Genomic DNA, 24,203 nt, shown 5'->3' on the forward strand with positions numbered 1-24,203 from the left:
TGACCGAACCGGTGATGTCCCGATGGCTGATTGGATAGCGGACGAGTTTGCGTTTGGATGTAACAGTGGCACGACAGGGCTGGTTGTTAAGCCTTGGGAAGGAGAAAGGATACACGAGGAATGCGTACCAGAGGATCTACAACTTACTCTTGGAAATTCAAGCACCATGTGAAATATATATATATATATATATATATACTCTCCTACTATAAACGTTCATTTTACTTGGTAAAGATTTGCCATTTAATTCAATGAGTTTCCATTCGATGGGGAAATCGATTGGGAATCCGGGTTACTAATTAGTTATCATGATAATTCCGTTCATTATTAAAATGAGACAACTTTGAAACTGTTTATATGGTTGATATATTGTTTCGTTTCCGTGACGTTTGGAATACCCACACATATATAATGATAAGATACGGATATTATTATTATTATTATTAAGATGGTTGAACGAGACGACCAAAAGCTGTAACGGACAAAGATTTCTGGTTTGACCCGACAAACCCAATGCGAAGTTTCCCTCCGGACAGCCTATGCTTATCCAAAGATCTTGGATTAAATATTTTTAAAGGAAAAAGACGTTGAAAATGAAGTCAACGCAGATAGATATTTTTGGATATTTTTATAGGGGTGGAAATATATTCCAATTCTTTTTCTCTAGAGAGGTTTGAAAAATCGGGAAATATTTAGAATTTACGAAAAGCGTGTGCATAGAAGCTTCTCTATGTCATAATATTCAACAAAACCGGGGAGACCGGCGTTGGTACAAAGAGATTCAACTTAAAAGTCTTAATCCCTTTTACTCGAGAGGAGGGTTTTCCATTTAATTAATTAAATCACTAAATCGGACAATTTTTTTATTCAGAATTTTTAATTTAAGTTTTTACTTTAGTTATTTACTTTTGGGTTTTAACTTTTGATTTTTGGTTTTTGATTTTTGTAAAATTTGTTAATTAAAAAAATAATTTGTTGTTTCGTTTTAAATTGATTTTTTCGTTAAAATAGTTTTCCATATTTTTAGAAAAACTAAATTTACAAATGATTATCATTTTTTAAAAAATTTTAAAAACTCAAAAAACCTCTTCCATTCAAACCTTAGTTATTTTGTTTGGTCATTCTGAAACACAAAGGAACGAGCCGTAATGGGCTAGTACAGATACAAGGTTCAGCCCTACAAGGCCCAATTATGCTCTGTAAGGCCCATATAATCGGGCCCAGTACGGCCCATATACATAGCACAGAAAAATTAACCAAATCAGTGATCATTCATCTCTTCCAACAAGCTGTTTCAGAGCAACTCTCATGTCATCGAAACCATCACAGTCGTCAAAAAACGCACCGAGCTTCCTCAGCTCCTCGTCCATGAGATCATCTGTGAAGGGCTTTATGGGGAAGGCATTCTCCGGCTGAAGCGCGTACGAGTTGGGGTTGTCGTCCACGATAACCACGCGCCTCATGTCCCCGACCACGCGCCCAAGGTCCTTCACTAGCCTCCCGTCCATTATGGTGCAAGAATTTCTGAATAGGCGGTGAGAGATCACGCGCCTCCGTGGGTCCAGATGGTCCAGCACCATCGACGCGTACTCCGGCAGTCCCGCCGTGAACACCACCACCGTGTATTTCTCCCCGATCTTCCTCAAGAACTCGTCCACTCCTGGCCGTTTGATAACGAAGAACGTCAACATCTGGCCGTCGATTCTCGGCCTCACCACGAAATCGTACGGACCCTCTGGTCTCTCCGTCGACGAGTGGATCAGAGTCTCGTCCAGATCCAAAACAATCGTCTTCTCCTTCTTCTTCCTATTTTCCGCGGAATCTTCGAACTTTTCGTCTTCATCGTCAATTAGCGAAAGGAGAGGATTGAAATGTGGGGATTTGGGAACAGGGTCGATGTGGTTTTCGAGGATTTGAAAACCATTTGTGCTGCAAATGCTGCGACAGCGGATGGAATCGAGCTCGGGGAGGCGGGAGAAGAGGCGGAGGAGAACGCGGTGACATTTGTAGAAGGACTTGTTCACGGAGGCGACCACGGTGGTTGCCGCCTCCGGAGTGCATCTCGGCTGGTTTTGGCTGTAGCCTCTCCGGTTGTGGCGCCGCAAGTTATGCCGGTGGTGGCGTTTGATCGGCGTCGTCGTCTTCTTTATCAGCTTCGTCGCCATTGTTATGGGAGAGCCAGAGAATAGATAAATCCAAAGAGGGGGGAGAGGGAGAGAGAGAGAGAGAGGGAACCAGAGGGAGAGAGGGTATTTAAAATTTTAAATTAGGTTCGGTGTAACGGTCAAGTGGTGCCTAAGGTTCGGAGGTACACTTAAATATGATGTAGTGGTAACGGCTCATTCGATCATATATTATAGGGATAATTCCATTTAAAACCCTGTACTTTTCTCTCGTCGCAATTTAAACCCTGTACTTTTTTTTGATCCAAAAAAACATTGTACTTTTAAAAATTGGCAATTAAAACTCTATACTTTTAAAAATTGGCAAATAAAACCCTGAACGAAAAAATATATTATTTAATGCTGACGTGGCATCCTAGTCATCTGCCACATCATCAATCCCTAATATTTAATAATATTAATTAATACAAAATAAAAATAAAATAATAAAAATAAAAATAAAAATTTAAAAACTATACACATACATATATAATGAAATGATATACATATATACACATATATAAACATATTTATATATATATACACACATATATATAATACATATATATATATATATATGTTTTATATGCATATGTGGTATATGTATTTTTTTTCTTCTAAAAATCATGCATATGTCACATATATATATGATTTTTAGAAAAACATGTATATATCACACATACATATAAAACATATTTATATATACATATATATATATATGTATGTATTATATAGATATATGTGTATATATAAATATGTTTTATGTATGTGTGTTATATGATTTTTTTCCTAAAAATCATACATATATATATAATGTTTTTTAGGAAAAAATACATATATAACACATACATATAAAACATATAATAATTATACACATATATAGATATATATGTATCATATGTATATATATGTATATATGTATATATAAATATATTTATATATGTATATAATTTTAAAAATTTTATAAACATGTTTATATATATGTATAATTTTTATGAATATATATCATTTTTAAAATTTTATTTTTATTATTATTATTATTTTATTTTTATTTTTTATTAATTAATATTATTAAATATTAGGGATTGATGATGTGGCAGATGACTAGGATGCCATGTCAGCATTAAATAATATTATTTTTTGTTCAGGGTTTTATTTGCCAATTTTTAAAAGTATAGAGTTTTAATTGCCAATTTTCAAAAGTACAATGTTTTTTTGGATCAAAAAAAAGTACAGGGTTTAAATTGCGACGATAAAAAAGTACAGGGTTTTAAATGGAATTATCCCTATATTATATGATGGACCCATTAATTATAATTTAAAAGCGGAAGAAAACAAAAGGCAGATTGTCTGCCACTATCTCTTCCATTAAAAGCCTTTTAACGACCAACTCTTCAAATTCATAATATGACCGAGGAGTAGTCTAAATATATATATATATATATAACACATATATATATAAATAGATATAGCGTGTGAGATATTTATCCAAAATTAATAACGTGTATTTTTTATATTAATAGACATTCCCAAAAAAATAAATTAGCGGAATTCGAATTCAATATAAAAAACTGGAAAATCTAAATAAAACATTTTATAAGAAAATAAATATATAAACCAAAACCAAAATTAAAATCAAATAAAATTATATGTAAAAATGGAAAGTGGATGTAATTTTTTTTATAAAGTATAAATAGAAAATTTCAGAAATAATTATAAATCAAAATATAACTGGAAGCCAAAAATATCGGATCCCGGGTGCATGCACATTGACAAGTCAAGATATTATTTCTTGTTATTTGCGTCTAGTTCTTGTTTTCACCATTTTTAAAATTATTCAATTATCCAACGTTTTCCTAAAGCAAATTTAGAAGGAATTTATTTATTTTTTTGTTAAAGATGGAATCATATAATATGCGTATAGTGGGGATAATTTCCTCGTCTTCTTTTAATGAAAATTTCAACTCTGAGATCTGGTCAAAGTCTCCACATGAATTTAATATTTCATATTTCAAATAAATCATACACTGTATATCGGTTTCCTTTCAAATAATCAAATGTTTAAGGTAAAGTAATTTAGTCAACGATTTGCGGTCGACCAAAATGACCGTACATATGCGTCGTATGTATGTATATAAATACATGTATTGTAGTATTATTCTTCGATGTGGATAGAAAATCAGAGGAGATACATTTTTGCGTTCCCACGAATAAGGAAGCTGTCCGAACACGACATGGATCACGGACATCATCATCATTGTTATTATTATTATTATTATTATTATTATCATTAATATTATCGTTATTATCTTCCTCGAATATTTTATTACATTAGTATATTATTAAAAGAAAAGAAAAAACAATAAATTTGCAAGAAATGAAGATGTGAATACGGTTGGTAGTTGAAGGACTTTGAAGATCCCATCGTCATCAATGCCTCCCCTTTACCTTACTGTCGAGAAAATCAAAAGAGTTCGTCGGGTCTATGCTTTTTTTCATATCACACTTTTCAATATCCAGAGACAAAAATTAAATAAAATGGATAATCTGTGACAGTTATTAAAAAAAAAATTCTTTCAGAAACTTAATTTGACTGATGAATCTAATTAAATAATATTTTATTTATGTGGGAATTAGAAAAAATTGGATAATGATCACCAAATAATATGGCAAGTTTACTGTACTTACTGTTTTTATTCCTTGTGTAGGAAAAAAAAAAGCAGCACCATCAAGAAATTTATAGAAATAGATTTTATTATAAATAAATATAAAGATGAGCTTGTATCAACAATTTATTAACGGAAAGAGTCAATTTTTTTAAAAAAATTTGGATATAATCTTAGTTTTTAGCTGAAGGATCAAAACAGGAAATTGTTATAATTTTCCACATAACAAGCATACCGTTATTGCAAAGTGTGTATATGGTCAAATATCTTCACAGTTGTTCGGTTTTTAATTAAAATTATTATATATGGTCGAATCGCCATCTCATCATGTGTTAGGAGATCCTCTTTCTCCCCCTCTCTCTCCCTCTCTCTCTCTCTCTCTCTCTCTCTGAGAATAAATTGGAGATCACAGATTCCGCCTTCCCCACTAAGCCATAACACAGCCTGAAAAGTTGGATCCTTTTTTTTTTTCCTGTTATCCAGAGAGAGAGGAAAAAAATAGAGTTATGGCGGAGAACTCGGGGAACAGCCATGGCGGCGGAGGAGGAAGAGGATCAGTGAAGGTGAGTATCAATGAAGAAGAAGCTGTCGAGTGTCGTGTCGACAACGACAACACCATCATCTGTACATCCGCCAAGAAACAGGAATCCCTCCTCTCTTTCTCCGTCCCTTTCTTGCAGAAGGTAAATTCACGAATCCGTGTCCGAAATCCAAACCCTCTGATGGGTTTCTCAGTCTCCTCTCGTTTCGATCAAACCCAGTATCCACAGCATCATAAAGTTCCAAACTTTATTAAAACATATTAGCCATATTCTTTCTCTGACAATATATATATATATATTGCAGTTGATAGCGGAGGTCTTTGGGACGTACTTTTTGATATTCGCGGGATGTGCGGCAGTAGCGGTGAATGCACAGAAAGACAAGGTCGTGACAGTTCCAGGAATCTCCATCGTGTGGGGACTCGCCGTCACGGTCCTCGTCTACTCCGTCGGCCATATCTCCGGTGCCCATTTCAACCCCGCCGTCACCATCGCCTTCGCCTCCTGCCGCCGTTTCCCCTTCAAACAGGCACTTTACTTACACACACGTTCATGCATGTTCATCTCGCTTGAACGCAGTTGGAGAATGCGAAATTGATGAACAAATTAGCTAAAGGAACAGTAATGTTTTCGAGGGCGTTCACTCGGAAGTCATAAAAAAAATCGATATGAAAATTGTGGATTTATAACTAAGCAGCACGCATTTCTTCAATATAATATAAATCAGGTTCCGGCTTATGTGATCGCTCAATTGCTGGGATCGACGCTGGCGGCCGTGACGCTGAGGCTGATGTTCGATATCCACGACGACGTATGCAGCGGAAAACACGATGTTTTCGTCGGGACTTTGCCGTCGGGATCGAATCTTCAGTCGCTGGCGATAGAGTTCATCATCACCTTCTACCTCATGTTCGTCATCTCCGGCGTCGCCACCGACAACAGAGCTGTTAGTACATTCTACTTCGTCTTTTGTTTAATTTCGGGAAATCGAGTCTTTATTTGGTTATATTATTCGTTCCTCACGTTGATATATTTCCATCTAAATATGATTTGTAAAATTAAGAAAGATACCGACGGATTTAGATATATGGATATTTTTTTCCTTCCGAATAGAATTATTCCATATAAATAAATCTTCTATTAAAAAATGTAAATAAAAAAGATTTTTTATTAGTAATCTTCGTTATTTTAAAATATGGATATTTAATTGTTAGTAATCGTCGTTATTTTAAAATCTTGGATATGTTAATAAAAAAGATTTTTATATAGATATTTTAGAGTTTTTGATAATTGCATTTATTTTCTAAAATTTTTCCATCAAATTATTATAGAAATAAATTATACTTATTTAGAGTTTATCTTGACCAATATTATAGAAATGGATTAGCTATATCTGATAATTTATAAACCCTTTGGATTTTGGTACTTGTGGAAATAAATCTCCTGATTTTCTGGCAAGGTCTTTTAATATTTAGTTTTCCATTTAGTCCCCAATATTCAGAGGAATTCAACATTTTGCCCAAATGTTTATGTATTACTCCCTACACAGATCGGAGAACTTGCCGGACTAGCCGTTGGAGCGACCGTGCTAATCAATGTCATGTTTGCCGGGTAACCAATCGACGCCATGAATCTTGATTCGATAGATCACTGCTTATTATATATTTTCGATGTTCTTGAACCGCTAATGCACGTAATGCATCAAATCTTCGTCAGACCGGTTTCCGGAGCTTCGATGAATCCGGCAAGAACGTTAGGACCGGCGATGGTGTTTGGATGTTACAGAGGAATATGGGTATATATGGTCGGTCCGATCCTTGGAGCGGTATCTGCTGCATGGATTTACAACATGGTTAGGTATACCGATAAGCCGTTACGAGAGATCACAAAGAGTGCATCGTTTCTAAAGGGTTCGCGCAGTTCCCGTTAACGGAGGGTTGAAATTGCAACTATTAGAAGTCATGGACACTTTTATGAAAACTATTGTTTTTGTGATGGAATCTTTAAGGATAGTCAAAAGGGTGATACTACAGAGCGAAGTTTGACTTAGACCGCATAGGTAAGGACAAAGTTTGCCGCCTTGTAATCAATCATAAATCAGAAGAAAAATTATTCACCCTCTTAGAATTAAACTTTTGGCATTTCGTTTAAATCCGGCTGTTAAATATAATAATTGTGTTTAATATATATATATATATATATATATACATGTATATATATTATTCTTATTAATGAGAATGATTGGTTCAAGTATACAGCCACTAAGATACATAGGGTCTACCAAAATTATTCTTTTTGAACAGCGGCGACGGCGACGGGGGGTGAACAGCAGCCGGAAGATGAGATTGAGGCGAAGGAAGAGGAAAACGGAGGAATCTAGGCGAAGTTACAGAAGCAGCGGCGAAGATCTCCATAGACGGCGATGTCCGGACCAGTCGAACTCGTCTCTATCTCCTTCCTCAGGACCTTAGCCTGTCTCCCCTCCCTAGATATTCGCCACGTGTTTTTACGGCGCCGACGTCATCAATTCCTTTTTTTCGAGACAAAAATATTTAATATCTATTTTTCGAAACAATGTAATGTAAACCCATTATATATATATATATATATATATATATATATAAAAAAGGAGATCAAATTACATCGTATCAAATCCTCACACCCACAATATAGTACCAGATAACAAAATATGTTGAAAGTTATAACAAATCAAAATAACGGAACTATATATATATGTCGTAAGAAGTGATTCATCGGTTGTAGAAGTACGTGGAAGACCTCGCAAACAAGATAGACGGCGGCGTGTAGATCCCAGAATGTCTCTAAGAACAATGTTAAGTGGTCGAGATTTGTACTCATGCAATCTCAGATTCCTTTCTCTCCAAATTAATCAGGTAGCTAGGTAGATCGTTGTAGAAGTAGCAGAATAATGAGTTTAATACCTCTATTCGATGAGCAACCAGCTGCCCATTCTAGAGTGGCGGCGTATGAATCCTCCGGTGCTTGTAGTAAAGTGGTCCAGATTTGCTTTTGAGTAGTCACATGCGAAGAACATATGATCAATGCTCTCGTGCCCATCATCGCAAAGTAAGCAGCCCAATGCAGAGTTCGGAAACCATGAAACCAGTCGATCCCTAGTCGGCAGCCTGTTACGAACCCCTAACCAGAGTGAATGCATGCTTAGGTATGGCATGTGTGAACCAAACCGATATAGCCCAAGAGACTTGGGTTAAGGATGAATAAAATAGCTTCCAAGCTCTGGCGGTTGTGAAAGGCTGCCAATTCTCCCCTATATGGCAAGAGGACCAGTAACAGACATCACCTTCAGCCATCAGGTTTCGATGGATAGCCGCAATGGAAGCGCTCCTAGCACGGGAGATCTGCATGTGAAATTGAAAAACCACATGAAAGTTGATGGTTATGGACAATGAATAATCTCTTTAGGAAATATGAAATTAATTATATATATATATAAATGTATGTATGTATGTATATATATGTAATCAAAAGGTAACAGCATCTTCACCAGGCAACTGCTCTACAATTATAGCCTTATGGGTCACATTCACATTTTTCATCCCCACCACTTTTGGTGTTATGCTTCCCATTGGAAAAGTAAAAGTATATATATATATATATATATATATATATATATATATATATAATATTGTTCGTATTTTGTAACAAGAAAAAAAATAAAGAAGAAAGGAAGAGGGGAGAAATTAGTATTTACTTATAAGCATTTAATTGGATTAGGTGGTGACATTTAATTCCTTCTCTCCCCAACACTTTCAGATCTCATCGAGAGTCAGTTCATATATAATTATATATATATATATATGTATGTATATATATATGATGTTTTTATTCAATATTTGCCAGTTCCTTTCAACACAACATGTGAAATTCTTACAAGGTAAAAATTTCTAGAAAATAGAAGAACATCACTTTCTAGAAAGAAAAAAATTACAAAAATTTGATACATGTGAACGTTGTTCTACACGTTCGAGTTTTTCTATTTTTTTCTTTCTTTCAATAACACATATCTTCCATAAAAATACAACTTGTAAAACCCTAAATCCTAATATTTCTCAATCCGGGAAACAACTAGTTAAGTTATGGTAAGAAACATGATCAATATACAGGAGATGTTGAAAGTTCGACTCCTTATCCATTCACTTGTCCCCGACATCAGTTATGACTGACTCACATCACACGCGTGTATCGCGGGTTCGTGTACGTGGATGGGAGTTTACCTAGCATGCAAGCGCATCCGGAAGATAGCGGTTAGGGTTCCCACAATATAAAAAAAAAAAAATTCTCAATCCGATACGAGTTTATCACAGAAATCAACCGGTAATTAGAGATCAAATGATCAACAACCAGAAGTAGAATATGAGTGTGACAATTAAGATTAGGTCGAAGTTAGCCAAATGTGGTAAGATGCCACTTTCAGTCGTGGTCCTTCATGGAAGATACGGTAAGATTTTCTCGTTCTTAAAACCCACATGGCCCCAAAGGAAGAAGAACCTATATAGCTTGGACGTCTTTATTTAGTAGATGAGAAACTGCAGACAACATTTGATTTCATTCGTATTACAATATCGTAATATTCGATCGTTTAATAACCAGATTCAAAACGAGATTCATTGGCATGTGACAGAGGATAAATAGAATTTGCCAAAATGCAAACGTTAAAGCATAATTAAGGATATATCTTTTATCGTGTTCTTGTCCGAAGCATTACCGATTAGGTTGTTGTGGGGAGAGCGCCGACAAGTAACATCGTGGGCATTAACATGCAAATACTAACATTATAGTCGTACGTACATATAATTATATATACCACATATTAAAATCGATCTACTGTCGGTCGGTCCTGATTGATATATAAACTGATAACCGCAAGGGGATAAATTGCATTTGGGTTCTATTTGAGTTTTATATTTGTCTATGGAATATTCTAAATTTCTTAAGAATGAAATATGAAAAATCTCCTACACATCCCTAGATTACTCTGTACTAGAGTATATTGTACATATAGTGTATATGTTGCAAAGCCTATGGAAATCTTGATCCTGGAAATTGTTCTAATAACAAATAAGACAAACCCTGTATATTTTGTTTTTTCTTGAAATTAAAAAAAAAAACCCCTCATATTAAGATTAGCTTTTACATTAATGCTCGATTAAACGGTTAATTAGAGTTATAATCGATTTGATTAAACGGGCCGGCCGGTCTGGTCATCGACATTATATATCGTCTTTAATTGTTTAGTTTTGATGGATGTGGAGTTCTATTTTTCAATGAGGAAGACAATTAAAGGTTGGAAAAGAGTATATCTAAGTTATAAGATCTTTTCTTTTTGCTAATTTTGACAAGGAAAAAACAAAAAGAAAAGGAGAAGGGAGAAAGGCCACATTGCAAGTGGGTACATATTATATATATACATACGTGTGTATATATATATACATACGTGTGTATGTATATATTGATTATACGAATGCAAACACCATGTGATGTGTAGTATTCAATCTCCATCTCTCTAAACCCATTTAGGGCAATGAGATTGGAGACTACACATATCACATGGTATTCTCTCTCTCTTCTTTTTGGCATTAACCTTGCTCTAAGTACTTGAGCTCTTCAATTATTCGGCGAATATCAATAAAACATATAAAAAACTTTCTATTTTTTTATTTAATTCAAAATATAAATTATATTTATATTGAATTGAATCATCCTAACCGTTCACGCTTAATAACTACTCATGGTTATTGATAAGAAACCATACGTACCTACATACATACATACATACATACATACATACATACATACATACATACATACATACATACATACATACATACATACATACATACATACATACATACATACATACATACATACATACATACATACATACATACATACATACATACATAGAGTTTGTACGGGTTTTTTCTATCACCGAAGAGTCAATATTGTGATTAGCTAAAAAAAACTAAAGGAATGTTTTTTTATAACAAAATGTATCCAAATGTTTGATTCTATTTAAAATCATATGCGTTAATAAATCACGTAAGTATAAAAAAACGTAATGGTTATTTTTTTACATTCTATTTTTGGTTATTTGAAAAAGAAGAGTTAATAGATTAATGAATTAAAATTGGTGGGAAAAATAGTCAAAAAAGCAAGTGAAAAGAGATGTAAAGAAAACTAGTTTCAGATGGGCGGCTTGGTTACCTTCTAAATGGATCAGAAGTTTATATTCATAACTTTCCAAATTAAGCCCTAACGTCTTGTCCACCACACACGTCGTACGGACCATCTTTTTTTTTTAATCTCTTGTACTCTTTTATTACATGTCAAAGTCATAGCTTAACACCATCATCATAGATAGATGTTAGAAACAGTATGATGATAAAAAAATGCTATATTAGTAATAAGATTTATTATTATTTCATATTTTGAGTTTCTTCTTTTTTTAAGACTTGGTCATGTTCGATTTGTAATATATTAATATTATTTTACTTAAATAGACTCAAACTAGGATATCTTATGTTAAATAATATATTATATTGGTACACGGATCAAAGGATAGTGTATGCCCATCTTGTTAAGTTGTTTATTTTCATTTTCTAACCAAAGCAATAATAAATTGTATGTTAAAACAATACGATGAATCATTGATTAAAAGAACAGTTTATCGTTGATACAATTACATCTACAGATTACCAAGATTGATGATGAACAGTTTAATTTTAACAAAAGAAATTTTTTTTTATCAATTTAACATATCCCCAATGATTCAAGATTTTTTTTTTTTGGTTTGAAAAAAGAATAAATTACGTAAACTATATGTAGCTAGCTATATAGTGATGTTTTCTATAACATTACTCTTTCATTGTTGTACTTTTTCCTTTTAAGATTTTTACCATTTACTTTTAAATCTTACTGCGTTTTACCAAAGATTTTAGTGCCTTACGCATAAAACATATGAAAGGGAAAGACAACTAATGGTTAGTAGTGTTTGCATCTCATGAGTGATTGCCCAACTTGAGCCCTCCTTTCCCTTCACTTTTGTGAAAGATCACATAAAGAAATATCCATCTGTAATTTAATATATATATATATATATATATATATATATATATAAGTATTTCTCAATTGGGGATTCGCCCTAATTTAAGGAAAATATATAAATTACATTAAAAATAAAAAAGTTTTAATACTATTGAGATGCTTACTAGAATAAAAACATACTCTCGGAGTTTATAAACACAAAACAATCTAAAACTTCGTAATCTCATAATCGAATATTGCATATGGTATGATCTAAATCTTTTCAAATTAAATTAAAATTAGTGTAGAAATAATCTCTACAGCCAGTTCAGAAAAAAAAAATCCAGGTATATGTCTTTAAATTTGGTCGATAAAATAGGATTTAGTGGATAATTAACCAAAAAAACCCTAATGGACACTTTTTCTAGGAATTTAGGAAGACGAAGACTTGTATTCCTTTATAAATATAAGCATCTCCTTTGCAGAGCCTTGCCCTTCCATATTCTGCAACTTCTTCCTTCTTCACATACTTTCTATCATTTTCTCGGGAAAAAAAAACTTTCCCAATCGTTCTTCCTTCCCCTTCTCACCACACACACAGGTCGGTATTGTTTGTTCCCCAAACCCTTCAAACATTATCTTATTCACGATTTTATTTTGCTTCACTTCTTTTGGTCACTAACCAAATCTTTGTTCTTCTAATTATACTGTTTCTTTTTTGTATCATTGATCCTTTTTTTTTCCTTTAATTTTTCTTATATTATCGGATAAAAGCTTCATTTATTTCTGTGTTGAGCAGAAATAACATCCAAATCCTTGTTTCTTTTTGTTCCTGTTCTTCTTTACTGGGAAAATCAATTTCAAGAACGAAGTCGCATCAAATCTACGTATTTCTGTGAACAATCAAGCGATGTTGCAATTTTCTTATTTTGGTCTTTAACTTTGAAATTTTTCTTCAAATCTAGGTTTACTTTCTTTTCTTGAACCCATTTACTTCCTTTGAAAAATTTCTTGAACTCGTTTTTGTCTTTGAATCCAGCAAACAAAATCAAATCCATGGTACTGCTTTTGATAGAAATTGGATCTATAAAAAATAAATTTTTTTCCCTGCTTCACATCTCAAGATTTATCTTCAATCAAACTCAAGAAAAATAAAAGTTCCAAATAAGAGTGTATGCTAGCAAGAAATCTCCGACCACATTGAATGTTGTGTCTGGAATCAAACTTCCAAGATTCGCACACACAAACACACATCTACGTGTATGAAATCTGGAGTTTATATAATTCATCAAGAAAATGTTTTTTTTCTTTTTCTGATGGGGTTTATTATGAATGAATGATTTGTGAGCAGCAACCACGGCGTACCAAACGGAGCTGGGATCAGAAACCTCTCTCCAGAGGAAATCTGGGAGAGGAAAGATCGAAATCAAACGGATCGAGAACACTACGAATCGTCAGGTCACTTTCTGCAAACGCAGAAATGGTCTTCTCAAGAAAGCCTATGAGCTCTCTGTTCTCTGTGACGCTGAGATCGCCCTCATCGTCTTCTCCAGCCGCGGCCGCCTCTACGAGTACTCCAACAACAGGTCAATATATACACACACTCACTCTTCTCTGTTTTCTTTCCAATGTTTATATGATTCGTTGATATGATAGTTTTTTTTTCTGATCTAGGGTTTCTGATAGATCATGCTTGAACTGTTTCTAGGGTTTTCTTTTGCTTTTTTTTTTTTTGGATGTGCGCTCGAATTGATTCTGTTCTTCTTCTATGGTGCGTTTGTGATTTGCTTTTCACTTTTCTTTCAAGTTCCATGTTTTAGATTTATGTATATGCACATGAATATATACACACTTGAGAAATCTTTGTAGAAGATAATTTTAATCACTCTTTTTTTTTTTGCGGTTTTTTCGATGAGTAGAAGATGAAAAATTAAAAACCATAGCGATTTCTAATGTGAAGTTTTAGATTCGGTTTTGTAAAAACTAAGATTCACTTTGTTGGTTACTTTACTCACTTTGAGATACTTTTTTTTTTTTACTTCTTTTTACATCTAGCAAGTACGGTAAGATGAGATATGTGTATAGATCTGGTGTTGTAATGGGTAAATCTTGATTTTTATTTTAGGAATATGCAATTGAACATAGCAGAAGATGGGTTTATAGATTTTGGAATAAAATATTATATAGACATCAATATATGTATGTGGGTATATGTACTACGTATGAGGTCATCTTATCTTTTGATCATCCTCCATTGTTGTAAATGTCTGTCTCTCCTTTCCCTTCTCTCCTTCTCTTCTTTTCCTTTCTCATCTCTCTCTCTCATGAATTTCACCTATTTTTTTATATGATAACACAACCGACGGTTGGAGATAAGTTTACTTTCTTTAGATCTAACAAGTGAGATTGAATTATATGAACTTTCATTTGATAGCGGGTACATGTAGGGCATGTACTGTCTTCATGATGTCTAGGAACAAAGCCCCTTCGATTTCTTGTCACTTCCTCGTTGGCTTATCCGGGAAAAAAAAAGCAACTCAAGTAAATTTGGAAGGGGTTTGATTCTGCAAAGTTCTAATTAAAAACATCAATTTAGGGTTTTAAAAGAAACTGGAAGGAATTAATATTCCTAAAAGAGTGAAGAAAGTTTGTGAGATCTTGAATTAGGGTTCGTCTACTAGGAAACTTGTTTCTGGGTTTCTTTAAAGATGTAATTGCTTCTTCCAGATTAGGGTTTTAAAGAAGTAATGATATAGAACAAACGGGGTTTTCTCTTCGTGGGTCTGGACCCATTTTTGACTGATGAAGAAACAAAAATCAATCTCAAAATTCTCACAACCCATTTCACATCACATCTCAAGTTAGGGATATTTTGACCCATTTCATTAAGGATTCTCGAAACGCTCACGCAATTTCTCTTCTTCGCAGTCTAGAAATTGCCTTTGATTAGGTGTCTTTTGCTGTTCTTAATCACTTACAGTTGTCTGTACTTCATATTTTCTTAATGCCCAAAAAGGAAAATTTGTGAAGTAAGGAAGAAAACCCTTCAAATTGAACCGGTCAAAATCTTGAATCTGCTTCTCGATTTTTCTTCGAGTGTACACATACATATATATATATATAATATATATATATGTATAAGTATACACACACTCATCAATGTCTGCGTGTACTTAAATTCTCTTACCCATTGGATAAAAAAGGAACAGGCAATGTTTCTTTTTTTTTCCCCTCCATTTTTCGGTTTTCCTGTGATTGGCATGTGAGGAGCAAGGTTAGGTTTTGCTCTCTGTAAGATTTGTTGTCTTTGTTACAGAATCTTTGATCACGTCATCACACAGATTTTATATGTTTTCAATTTTGTTTTTTTTTTGTAGTTTCAGTTCTTGACTTTTGACAGGTTGGGTGTATGTCATGATGCTCTTAGGTTAGCTCCTGTCCACAAATTCAAAATTTATTTCTTTTACCGTTTGAACTCCTATATTTGACATTGAGTCGTTATATAAATAGATTCGGGAAAGATATACAATTAAGAGTGGGGAATTACAAAATATATATATTATAAAATAGTGTAAATATAATATATAGTTAAAGATGTCGACAGTTTGATTCGGTTTCTGGGTTAATATATACTGGAAAATACCAATCAGAAAATTTCGAATGCTGGTGCTGTTTACTCCGAAAATCACGAGATTCAGTGCTTCGAGATCTTTGCATTTAGATACATTTATTTATTCAAGTTCCCTCTTTTCTTGTTTATTATTTTCTAGAGAGAGAAAGTTAGGGTTTTTTTCTTTTCTCTCTCTCCTCGTTGTAAACAGTGAAAGTGAGATTTCTCGTACGGAGCCAATAGAAAAAAAGACTGACTTCTGCAATTTCTGAGTTTCTTAATTTTCTTTTGTCTTCTTTTGCCGATTGAAAGCAACGGCTGCTGGGCTTCTGCTGTCCCAAAATGGACAGTTCCGATTTCCCATCCGTCTTTGATTTAATCCTAAACGCATGTACGTATATATATACACGTCTTGTGTTTTGTGTATATACAACCCTAATTCTGCCACGCGTATACAAAATGCATACGGAGCCTTTCAATTTTTTTTCGAGATATATATATAGGATCTTTTTTTATATATATTTACAAAGTTCCCAAAGTATGTTACAAGAATTTGTTTTTGACTTGTATGTGATTAGGTTTTTTAAGTAAAAATATTTTTTTTAAAGAGTAGCATTATCATAGATTCTTAGCAATAATTAATATACAAGCAAAATTGTATAACACTAGTTTTTTTATTCTACTATTTTGACGGTTCTTCCAATTGAGAAATCTCTATATTCGTGTAGTAATTTTTTTTATTCTAAAGAAGGAACTAAACTATGAAATGCTGTGACTGTACTTTGGGAAGTCATTTAGATTGCATCCAAATCCTATGGTTAAAGAACAAAAAATCGGCTAAATCCAGAGGATGTTTGGTTGAGTGATGGGTTTGTGACACGTGTCATGTGTCCGAAACCTTAGATTGACTCAGACCAATCATATTGTCGTAAACTGTGCCAGCATGGCAGAAGGAGCCAATCAGTAGTAGCTCGAGAAGATTAAGGTTTCTGGGGATATATAATATAATATTATATATATAAATGTCATTCTTATTTGGAACGCTGAGGAATAGTTTAATTTTTCCTTTATTATCATTTACATTACATCAACTGTCACATTAGTGTTGACTAGCACAGACCCCCTATTGCTCTGACTCAAAAGAAACGATGTTTGCTTGTCTCAACGGACACTATATATATATATATATATATATATATATATATATGTGTGTGTGTGTGTGTGTGGAGGGATTAATTAACAACTAATTAATCAGCTCTTAAATTTGTTTTTAAAAATTGGTTGCAGTGTAAAAGCGACAATTGAGAGGTATAAGAAGGCCATATCGGATAATTCTATCTGAAATCAATGCCCACGTATATATATATATATATATATATATATATATATATATATATGTTTACATTTTATTTTAGAAAATGCAATGGTGACATTAAATTCCATTGTAAAGTTTTAATTCGAATTTGAGATATGAATCAAACTCTGATTTTTCAACGCTAACGATGTGCAAGGAAACCTTGAAGTAAATAACTACTAATTGCCCCCTCGTTTAGATGATATATATATATATATAAAACAAGGCTGTAACTTGCAATTTGATTGATATTATCTTTATATTTTGGTTCAGTACTATCAACAAGAAGCCCAAAAATTGCGTCAACATATTCTTGGTATACAAAACTCGAACAGGTAATTAAAAAAAATACGTAACGTTTATTTTTTTGGTTAAGGGATATTCCAAGTTCAATGTTATAAACTTACAAAATAAATGTGATTTAAAATTATGTATTTATTTATGTTGTACGTGGGTTTCGTGGAAGGCAACTGATGGGTGAGACAATAGGGTCAATGGTGCCCAAAGACCTCAGGACTTTGGAACGCAAATTAGATACTGCAATTAGCCGAATCCGATCCAAAAAGGTACACACATATATATATATATATATATATATATATATTCAATCTTTTTTTACTAATTTCCAAATTGTTTATATATTCATCATTATCGGTATTTTTTTCATTTTATTTTTTTGGACAGAACGAGCTTTTGTTTGCCGAAATTGAGCACATGCGGAAGAGGGTGAGAATTAGTATAAACAAATATGTACATAATCTATATACATATACACACATGTATATTTACATATAAGGCGGTGTTTTATGCAACCTGTATTATTTTTATGGTGATTAATAAATATGTTCTATTTATAAATTAGGAAGCCGATTTGTATAATGACAACAACCTTCTGCGTGCCAAGGTAAGGTCCCCTACGTCTCATGAAATTACATGAACTGCTTGCAATATTGTAAAGTGTTCGCAACAATAATGTATGTCGTATCATATGCATATTCTTTGGATCTGTTTAATGATTTAGTGACGTAGACATATACATATGCATACATATATATACATATAGATAGCAGAGAATGAGAGGAACCATCCGAGCATGATGAATCTGATGCCGGGAAGATCGAACTACGAGGAGCAGCCGATGATGCCGCAACCGTCTCAGCAGTTCGATTCGAGGAGTTATTTCCAAGTCGCAGCTTTACAACCCAACCACCATTTCTCCGGCAAGTATATATATACCTCACCTCTTTTCCATTTTCATTTGGAGCATTATAAAAAAAAACCTTTATTTGCTACTATATGAACTTCAAATCACACCTTTTTATATCATTTTTTTTATTTGATCCCACCGTAACATATCTCGAGATTACACTAGTTACATCTTTAAAGTTACGTAATGGTTACACTAGTTACACTGATCCCATCGTTCAAAACTCATATGGTGCTTACATTGGTCAAATAAAAAAAATTAAAAAGAGTATGGTTTGAAATCCATGTATCAAAGGATATTTTTTTATTATAATATATTCCTTTTCGTTTTTGGTTCTAATTAGATTCTTTATAGCCGTAAGTTCTTGGGCTTGAGGTGTGTATATATATATATATATATATATATATTGGTTGTGAAAGTTCAGTATCAGTAATGAGCCAGCATGTTATGTATGTTTTGCAGGTAATATTGTCTGAAAGACGAAGAAGAGTTATCGGTGGCAATATGGAGCAATATGTATAAGTTTAGGATATATATATGTTTGAAGAAGCCAAATTGTAAGACCATTGATAATGTTCTACATGGGACATGTCTATTTGTATTCACATATGTATGTACTCAAATATTACAATATTGCATCTTCCTCTCCAATAATTTCTTCTCTCCGGCCGGTTTTATTATTGGGCATACGTTGTGTTGATTGTTTCACGCATATACAGTATACCCTAATTAGAAGCTTAATAATTGCATTCCCTAGTTGTTTTTTCATAGTCAATAATGGAATTGTTTACAACCGTAGTAGCGTACGTATAGTATGGGTATGGGTATAAACTTCGAGGACAATTTCGTCATTCCGGCGCTCACCAATAGACGCTGTTTTGTCCGTCTTTGCCCAAGGAAAACCTTCTCTCTGGGACCCAGTCTTTGCCCCTTCAGACTAGTAGCCATGCGGCTGTTTCCTCTCCAATGGCTTCCCTGTTACATGCTGATACAAATACTTTGAACACTTGGATGAAAAGATTGAAAGAATTCAGGCATCCATTTATAACAAATTAACACCATATAGCATTTACCCACAAAAACAAATATTGATTTTTTAAAGAGTACAAAACCCAAAAAGAAAAAAAAAAGAAACGAACTTTCAAAACGTACATATATAAGTAAGGTTTTCATCGGCATCGATCTAGATCTAGAGCATGGCGAGGCGCTCGATATCGTAAGGGTGAGCGTCGTTAGGGGACTCGGCTCGGAAAGATCTTCTGCCGATGATGATGTTCGCGGCTTCGCCCGGATGAAACGCGTCCCAGAACACAAACTCGTTCCTGTTCAGACATGGAGCTTGACCAGGCAGGCATGTTATCTGTCCGTTGTTCCTCCCGACTCCACAGCATCCAGCGTTTGTCACCCTGAATCCTGTAGGCATCCCAAAAGCCGAAAAGATGGATAAGCCTATACAGTGAAGCACCAATCGCAGGCTGACGGTTTGAACAGGGAGTGGCAAAACCCCCCCGAAAAACGGGTATCTCCGAATACCCGAACATTTGGGACATTCTGTGGCACCCGAACTTTGGGTACCCCCATGGCACGAGCACGGAGACAGGATCCAAATCTCAGATCCCGAGAGACATGAGTTTGAGGTCGGATACCTCTAAAATCACGGGTACCCGACCTGTGCCAATCCCTTTGAAGTGTTTGTGATGTGATCCTAAGGGGTCATAAACAGAGTGCATTACCGTAGCGGCCGGGATTGTTGACGATATCTTGGAAGATGCCGTAAGCGTTGATGTAAGTGAACTTAGCATCGGGAGTGTTCTGGTTGAACTCGTCGACCAGAGAGATTAACCTCGCGTTGAACATTCTGTTCGCTTGGTTGATCCTCTCGTCACACGTCCTGCCATCTTGGCTGTTCTGTGCTAGCTCGTTCGGGCTGCACCCTATCGCCCCTATCCCCACAAGAGCAAACTTCCTCGCACCATTGTTGTACAATACCTATATATATGTATGTGTCATGATGGCCTACCAAAACATAAGCTCGAACAAAAAAACTGTTTATTTTGAGATACCCTTTGACAATCTCTTTGCTTCTTGTAAGAAAAAGAACCTTGCCCATGATTTCTCACCGAGGGTTTGTAATAAACTATGAACGTTTAGGCATTTGTAGGAAGACGAATCAAGGCAAGAAAAGGAGAAGGACGACAAGCGGTACCAACCCGAAGCTGCTCGGTGTAGCGGTTGATGAGGTCATCGGCATATTGCTCGGGAGAAAACTGGTTTCCGGTGGAGTAATAGAGAGGCATGAAGTAGTTGTTCAGATAGTCATTGCTTCCTAATCCAATGGAGTAAATGCATTTGCTGAGGTAATTAGCCGCTTGGTTCTCATCTCCCAATATGTTTACCACTTGTGACACCGTTTCCACATGATAGTTCACTTGCCCTGCAAACGTTATTCTCCCTCCCTGAACCAAAAACAAAATCTAAATTACATGAACTTGGTGGCGAAAAGATGTGAACTTTAACCCGTTTTTCAATCAAGAATTGGATATTTTCGCTAGATAACAAACAAAATCTGAAGTTTCATCATTAAACCATCTATTCGGACATGGAAAAACCAAAGGCGGACAATGCATATGTTTTGTTTTCTAAGGTTTACCAGTTGTCGTCCAGTTTCTTCCCTGATACCAGCAGCCGCGGAAGCATAGTTAACTCCTCTGAGTATGTCTTGTCCCCTCGCAGCGAGGTATGGTGTAACATAATCCTCGAAACCCAGAAGCTCAGCTTTTAAATTCCCAAAGGACAAAAACAAGTTAGTTCCTATGATGGACGTTAATCTGAAAAGGAACATATCGGATCAGAAAAACATCGCACGTACCGATGACATCAACGGTGGTTTTGCCATTGGAGAACCTTCCTGTCGGACCGAAAGGGAAATCGATACCGTAAGGGAAGTAATCAGCCCTTGCTAAGGACGACAGCTGGTTGTTGTTGCCACTGTCTACCAAAGAATCACCGAAAATGAAATAACATGGGGCCAATGGATCACTTGAAGCCAAGTCCATGGCCATAGCCACAATCACCAAACCTAAAAGACACCGTTTAGCCATCTCTCTCTCGGGAGCCCGATAAGAGCGGGGATTCCGATATTTGTGAAGAAAGATGGTGAGGAACGTGACGAACATAAAAAAGGGTTTATATAATACGGTACCAGAATGAAGAGGGAATGCAATATTAAGTGGTTAAAGTTCCTGACGGTTGAAGAGCATTAAATGTCACGCGGCGATAATGTGTTGATACATACATGTACATATGCAAGTGAGGTTGTTTTTTACAACAGACAGCAGGCAATCAAGGTGATTCACGGACCGATTTCGATGAAATCTAATCGATTTGGCGTTGTTTCGATTGATTAGTTCTATAAATTAATACATCATATAAACACACAACGGTTATTTCAAATGCAATGCTGAAGCAAACTCGAGTTTAAAGCCATTGAGCAAATGCAAATTACACAGACCAAGGCAATATAGATGTGGACCTCACAAAGACCTTTCCCTATTACCGCCTTTATTGTGGCTCTACCCCGGTGGAGGAGCAGTGGCTGCCCTGAAATGGAAAGTAAACTCAAAAAAACAAACATAACAACACGACATGAAAGCCCATTTGCATGGTCCTGCCTTAGAATTGGCGGTGAAGAATGATGTTTGTGGATAAATGTGATAATGGCGGTGGATGAAAGAGCATTAAATGGAAGAAGAGAGGGAGACCTGGGTCATGATGATCATCACCATGATTGACCTGATGGGTGGTTGGGGCCATAAATTCCTCATTGCTACGGCCTTGTGTTCATGCTTCCTCCCCTTCAATAATCAACTTTGGGAAACCAAATGTGATGAGCGAGACTTCAATCTCCTTCCCTGGTTTCAAACGTTTGTCAAAAAAGCATTAAGAAACTAATCAGCTAACAGTTGCAGCATGATGAAAGAGAGTGGACAAGAACCATCAGAAGCTACACTTTTATGTCTCCAAATTCAGTAAAAATTGCTGTTATCATCAGGAACAACGGGTCTTAAGTTTTTGAAGTCAGAACTCAGTAACTTTGGGCATTTGGGGCATGTGATAGCTTGTGGGGTGTGTTATTACAGGGCATTCAAGGAAGACGACCAAATCAAAGACAGTTAAAGCAAACACGTTGAATGCTTTCTCAAACGGAGAAATATTCAAGTTTCTGTTTTATCTACAACGCCAACCACATGCCCTTATTTATGAGCTCTGCAACACAAAAGAGACAGTGTTCCACCATGGAAGTCATTGATCAGAGACAACTCAGAACTTTTAAGTTTATAAAAAAAAAAAGGGTTATCATATGAACAGAGACTTTACCATCTGTTTCACGAAATCACAGGTTAGAATTACACCAGAGAGCATTTCACACAAATCAAAAGTGACATTATGAAAAGGCTGTACAGAGTTTCAGACCAGACATCACAGAACAATATTCATCAACAAGACATCTCGCCTCTCTGTTATAACAACAGCTTAAGACCTCATGGAAAGACAATTCACAGTGATCCAACGGCGACCAGCCATTAGAACAAAAATTGAACAACCTGTCATAGTGATCTAGTGCAAATATAACAACCGCAAAGTACAGTAACAGACAAGGGTTTTTTGTCTTAATTTTGGCAACCCATTAGCGTTTGCTTTTGCAATATTCGGAGTAGTTAACAAAGTATCGGTCTTTTCGACTGTTGAACGGATTCTGAACGAATTGAATAGGAAGATATCTCCTTTGGACGCCAGAAAGAAGGGAAAGATGAAGCCCTACCGCTTTGCCAAACGACGAAGCATTCGTTTCGAAACGTGGAGAGCATTCCCGTGATTCCGGGCGACGGAGGCAGGCAGCCCTATCCCATCCGCTTCCGACTCGGCCCGAGTCAACTCGCCCACTAAACCCATGAGCTCGTTTCGATCGGCAATGGGTATTTCTCGGCCATAGCTTTGTTCCCCGGACGGCGCTTTGACTTGGGCCGGCCCGTCAAAAATGTGAGCGGCCGTGGAAAAAGGTGGGTCCTACTATGTGCTGATGTGGTGTATCTATAATCATATTAAAGTAATAAAATTATAAGGTTTAAATTACATGTTTTTTACTGTAACTTAAAAGATGTATCATTAGTTGAGCTGATTTTTTTTTTTGCTGCTATTCGTATCATTTTATTTTTCCAACGTAAATTTATTGTGGATTGTTCAAAACTAAATGAAAGGTTATTCTCGCTCTAATTAAATGATCTAATTTTAATTTTGTGCCAAACCGTTACCAAACTTTCCATAATTAATAATTATTAATTTTAATTACTATGAACCATCATCTATCATAAAATGTTTAATTATTATTATTTCTAGACGAATGAGTACAATTCATTTTGTATGTATATTGTATAATAATAATAATAACATGACAAAAAAAAACAGAAAAAACTTCTACATCGATCTACAAGTGAAAAAAAACATACACTACTGATCAGCCGACACCACCGTCATCGGCCGATTCCGGCGACGGCGCCGCCGCGATCTATGATCCTTGGGGTGGCTGGCGCCGCACC

The 24,203-nt window shown here is 35.2% G+C and overlaps 5 protein-coding genes and 1 pseudogene across 8 annotated transcripts in view; 3 read left to right on the forward strand and 3 right to left on the reverse strand.

Moving 5' to 3' along the window:
* LOC104813348 overlaps positions 1 to 172 on the forward strand; it is a 1,491-nt pseudogene extending 1,319 nt beyond the window's left edge.
* A 901-nt stretch (positions 173 to 1,073) lies between these two features.
* On the reverse strand, positions 1,074 to 2,243 carry LOC104812883 (carboxy-terminal domain RNA polymerase II polypeptide A small phosphatase 1-like). The gene has a single exon (XM_010540277.2). It carries the CDS (start codon positions 2,163 to 2,165, stop codon positions 1,269 to 1,271), a length of 897 nt encoding a protein of 298 aa, XP_010538579.1. The 5' UTR covers positions 2,166 to 2,243; the 3' UTR covers positions 1,074 to 1,268.
* A 2,932-nt stretch (positions 2,244 to 5,175) lies between these two features.
* LOC104812884 (aquaporin NIP1-2-like) lies at positions 5,176 to 7,494 on the forward strand. The gene is made up of 5 exons (XM_010540278.1): positions 5,176 to 5,511; positions 5,675 to 5,899; positions 6,098 to 6,316; positions 6,920 to 6,981; positions 7,087 to 7,494. Exons 1-5 carry the CDS (start codon positions 5,335 to 5,337, stop codon positions 7,298 to 7,300), a joined length of 897 nt encoding a protein of 298 aa, XP_010538580.1. The 5' UTR covers positions 5,176 to 5,334; the 3' UTR covers positions 7,301 to 7,494.
* Positions 7,495 to 13,170: 5,676 nt separating this feature from the next.
* On the forward strand, positions 13,171 to 19,288 carry LOC104812885 (floral homeotic protein AGAMOUS-like). The gene is given in 10 exon segments (XM_010540280.1): positions 13,171 to 13,367; positions 13,787 to 14,021; positions 17,333 to 17,380; positions 17,382 to 17,400; positions 17,673 to 17,734; positions 17,866 to 17,965; positions 18,084 to 18,125; positions 18,262 to 18,303; positions 18,463 to 18,623; positions 19,069 to 19,288. Coding segments are annotated over 10 exon segments (735 nt in total). The 5' UTR covers positions 13,171 to 13,345; the 3' UTR covers positions 19,073 to 19,288.
* A 161-nt stretch (positions 19,289 to 19,449) lies between these two features.
* On the reverse strand, positions 19,450 to 23,541 carry LOC104812886 (GDSL esterase/lipase At5g45670). Of its 4 annotated transcripts, none has more exons than XM_010540284.2 (7): positions 23,429 to 23,541; positions 21,476 to 22,517; positions 21,257 to 21,381; positions 20,817 to 21,062; positions 20,340 to 20,595; positions 19,759 to 20,019; positions 19,450 to 19,581 (listed from the first exon to the last, which is right to left on the reverse strand). In XM_010540284.2, the coding sequence occupies exons 2-6, from the start codon at positions 21,780 to 21,782 to the stop codon at positions 19,796 to 19,798; spliced, it is 1,158 nt and encodes a 385-aa protein (XP_010538586.1). In that variant the 5' UTR covers positions 21,783 to 22,517; positions 23,429 to 23,541; the 3' UTR covers positions 19,450 to 19,581; positions 19,759 to 19,795. The 4 variants fall into 4 exon arrangements, with proteins under 4 accessions (XP_010538586.1, XP_010538585.1, XP_010538584.1 ...); XM_010540283.2 differs by having other exon boundaries at positions 19,450 to 19,591; XM_010540282.2 differs by lacking the exon at positions 19,450 to 19,581 and having other exon boundaries at positions 19,627 to 20,019; positions 21,476 to 22,206; positions 22,368 to 22,517; positions 23,429 to 23,540.
* A 526-nt stretch (positions 23,542 to 24,067) lies between these two features.
* LOC104813349 (probable xyloglucan endotransglucosylase/hydrolase protein 29) overlaps positions 24,068 to 24,203 on the reverse strand; it is a 2,521-nt gene continuing 2,385 nt past the window's right edge. Inside the window, exon 5 of the mRNA XM_010540907.1 lies at positions 24,068 to 24,190. Within this exon, the coding sequence (XP_010539209.1) occupies positions 24,115 to 24,190 (76 nt within the window). The 3' untranslated portion in view covers positions 24,068 to 24,114. The remainder of the gene's footprint in view (positions 24,191 to 24,203) is intronic.

This window comes from Tarenaya hassleriana, unplaced genomic scaffold, assembly GCF_000463585.1.
Source record: "Tarenaya hassleriana unplaced genomic scaffold, ASM46358v1 Cleome2, whole genome shotgun sequence".
NCBI classification, from domain to species: Eukaryota; Viridiplantae; Streptophyta; class Magnoliopsida; order Brassicales; family Cleomaceae; genus Tarenaya; species Tarenaya hassleriana.